Source organism: Chiloscyllium plagiosum, unplaced genomic scaffold (genome assembly GCF_004010195.1).
Source record: "Chiloscyllium plagiosum isolate BGI_BamShark_2017 unplaced genomic scaffold, ASM401019v2 scaf_40139, whole genome shotgun sequence".
Lineage (NCBI taxonomy): Eukaryota > Metazoa > Chordata > Chondrichthyes > Orectolobiformes > Hemiscylliidae > Chiloscyllium > Chiloscyllium plagiosum.
Window position 1 is genome coordinate 399 of NW_025193072.1, and position 3,440 is coordinate 3,838.

Genomic DNA, 3,440 nt, shown 5'->3' on the forward strand with positions numbered 1-3,440 from the left:
GAAAGTGTCCTCATTCTTTCCTCGTCCCTGATGAAGGGCTCCTGCCCGAAACATCGATTCTCCTGCTCCTCGGATGCTGCCTGACCTGCTGCGCTCTTCCAGCAACACCCTGATCTCCAGCAGCTGCAGTCGTCGCTTTCGCCTGTAGGTTTTGCTAGCTACCTGATGAAGGAGCAGAGCTCTGAAAGCTCGTACTTCTAAATAAATCTAATGGACTACAACCTGGTGATGTGATTTTTACCTTTGCACACCCCAGTCCAACACTGGCGTCTGCATATTGTAACTTTATTGTTTTAAGGAATGAGAGGGAAGTTCCACAGAAACTAGAATGATCTGTTCTGAATTCCTGTCATGTGCAGGCAGCAATGACTTTTGTAATCCCCTTTTCGCAGGGGATGAGAAGAGCAACTTTGCAGGTAGAGCTCCCCAACTGAGTACCATGTGAAGGTCTGACAGAGCCCTTTGATTCGTAGGACAGGAGAGACGACCCTCTTTCAATCCAGAAGGGGAAAATTCTTTGAACGTTTTTGTCTGCTTCAGTAGGCTTTTAAAATATCGTCTCTACCTGAAGCACAGGGGCACGTGCCTGAGCCAGTTTGCCCACTGTGGGGAAAGGAAGTCTCGGGGGCATTCCGCGCGCCATGGAGAAACCGTGGAAGTGTGGGGATTGCGGGAAAGGATTCCGCTCCCCGTCTGTGCTGGAGATCCACCGCCGTGTCCACACCGGGGAGAGGCCGTTCAGCTGCTCGGTGTGCGGGAAGGGCTTCACCCGGCTGTCCATCCTGCTGACCCACCAGCGTTTCCACACGGGGGAGAGGCCGTTCGCCTGCTCCGAGTGCGGGAAGGAGTTCGCTCAGTCGTCCCACCTGCTGTCCCACCAGCGGCTCCACAACGGAGAGAGGCCGTTCGCCTGCTCTGAGTGCGGGAAGGACTTCAGCGACTCGTCCAGCCTGCTCAAGCACCGGCGGGTCCACACCGGGGAGCGGCCGTTCACCTGCTCCGTCTGCGGCAAGGGCTTCACCCAGTCGTCCAACCTGTTCTCGCACCGGCGGGTCCACACCGGCGAGCGGCCGTTCAGCTGCTCGGTGTGCGGCAAGAGCTTCACCCAGTCTTCCAACCTGCTGACCCACCAGCGGGTCCACACCGGCGAGCGGCCCTTCACCTGCTCGGTGTGCGGCAAGGGCTTCCCTCACTCGTCCACCCTGCTGCGGCACCAGCAGGTCCACACCGGCGAGGGGGCCTTCACTTGCCTGGTCTGCGGGAAGGGCTTCCCCCACTCGTCCGGCCTCCAGATCCACCAGCGGGTCCACACCGGGGAGCGGCCGTTCACCTGCCCCGAGTGCGGCAAGGGCTTCAGCGACTCCTCCAACCTGCTGTCTCACCGGCGGCTTCACAGCGGCGAGCGCTCGTTCATCTGCTCGGTGTGCGGCAAGGGCTTCACCCGGCTGACCAACCTGCGGACGCACCACCGGGTCCACACCGGGGAGAGGCCGTTCACCTGCGCCGTCTGCGGCAGGGGCTTCGCTCAGTCCCAGCACCTGCTGCGGCACCAGCGGGGGCACAAGTGATGGAGCCAGCCGCTGTGAGTCACTGCCCAGGGCTGACGGTGGGAGGGGAGAGGGTTAATGCAGTCACTGTGCTCTCACCCCCCCCCCCCTTTGGCATCCAGTGGCTCTGTGAGCCTGCGACTGCGCATTTCTTCCTGAAGTAGAGGTGTACAGCACAGAAACAGACCCTTCGGCCCAACTCCTCCATATCCTAAACTAATCTAGTCTCGTTTGCCAGCATTTGGCCCGATCCCTCCAAACCTCTCCTACGCAGATGCCTTTTAAATGTTGCAATTGTACCAGCCTCCACCACCTCCTCTGGCAGCTCATTCCACACACGTACCACCCTCTGCGTGAAAAATGTTGCCCCTGAGGTCCCTTTTTAAATCTTTTTCCCCCCCTCACCCTAAACCTATGCCCTCTAGTTCTGGGAAAAGACTTTGTCTCTCCCTATCCGTGCCCCTCATGATTTTATAAACCTCTCTAAAGTCACCCCTCAGCCTCCGACGCTCCAGGGAAAACAGCCCCAGCCTCTCCCCATAGCTCAAACCCTCCAACCCTGGCAACGTCCTTGTAGATCTTTTCTGAACCCTTTCAAGTTTTGCAACATCCTTCTGAAAGACCAGAAGTGCACATAATACAGAGGAACTTTGATTGTCCGGAATTAGATTAACCAGCACAGTGCCTCAGTGGTTAGCACTGCTGCCTCACAGTACCAGGGACCAGGGTTTGATTCCAGCCTTAAGTGACAGTCTGTGTGGAGTTTTCACATTCTCCACGCGTCTGTGTGGGTTTCCTCCGGGTGCTCCGGTTTCCTCCCACAGTCCAAAGATGTGCAGGTCAGGGTGGATTGGCCATGCTAAATTAGATTAGATTACTTACAGATTAGATTACTTACAGTGTGGAAACAGGCCTTTCGGCCCAACAAGTCCACACCGACCCGCCGAAGCGTAACCCACCCATACCCCTACATTTACCCCTTTACCTAACACTACGGGCAATTTAGCATGGCCAATTCACCTGACTTGCACATCTTTGGAGTGTGGGAGGAAACCGGAGCACCCGGAGGAAACCCACGCAGACACGGGGAGAACGTGCAAACTCCACACAGTCAGTCGCCTGAGGCAGGATATGAACCCGGGTCTCTGGCGCTGCGAGGCAGCAGTGCTAACCACTGTGCCACCGTGCCGCCCACCCGTAGTGTGGGGCGCATGAGTCAGAGGGAAATGGGGCTGGGTGGGTTACTCTTCGGAGGGTCGGTGTGGACTGGTTGGGCCGAATGTGGACGTTGTAGGGAATCTAATCGTCAAGCGACCGAAATACACCCTGCATGTGTCCTCTGGATAATCGACGTTCCTGTGTATTCCAAAAGTGGCCTAACCAACGTCCTGTACAGACGCAACCTGACCGCCCAACCCCTATACTCAGTGCTCTGACCAATAAAGTGGTCCACAGAATCCGCGGGACGTACTTAACCCTGGAAGGTAAATCTCATGTTTCTCCTTCTCTTGCAGGTGGATCCAAGATTTCACACTCTGTCCCATTGAGTCTCCAGCCAGGTCCTTCAGCTCAACTGGTCGCTCTCAGTATTTATGACCCATGTGAACTTCGCACCTTCCCCCTCACTTGCTCACACTTGATCTCCCTTACAGCAGCATTCCCTCCAGTTCCTTTCTCCCTCACGTCTGTATCCAGCTTCTCCTTAAATGCCGTCCACCTCGACCTGCTACTGTGGGAGTCATTCCCGCTGCGGACAGAGGTTTCTCCTTTGTAACCTCTTCAAAAGATTTACCGCTGACTTCCCCCCGCCCCCCCTTCAGTCTTTTCCATTTCTGAGTCTCCCCGCTGTTGCGAAACTTAGAAGGATTCAGAAAAGATTTACAAGGATGTTGC

General features: G+C 56.1%; 1 protein-coding gene across 1 annotated transcript; it reads left to right on the top strand.

Annotated features, from left to right (window-relative positions):
* The first annotated feature begins 364 nt into the window (after positions 1-364).
* LOC122545748 (zinc finger protein 16-like) lies at positions 365-3,392 on the top strand. Its single transcript, XM_043684675.1, has 2 exons — positions 365-1,582; positions 3,062-3,392. Exon 1 carries the CDS (start codon positions 642-644, stop codon positions 1,566-1,568), a length of 927 nt encoding a protein of 308 aa, XP_043540610.1. The 5' UTR covers positions 365-641; the 3' UTR covers positions 1,569-1,582; positions 3,062-3,392.
* The last annotated feature ends 48 nt before the right edge of the window (positions 3,393-3,440 follow it).

Excerpts from the sequence above, each read along its gene's own strand:
- LOC122545748 (XM_043684675.1), top strand. The coding sequence starts at position 642 with ATGGAGAAACCGTGGAAGTGTGGGGATTGCGGGAAAGGATTCCGCTCC.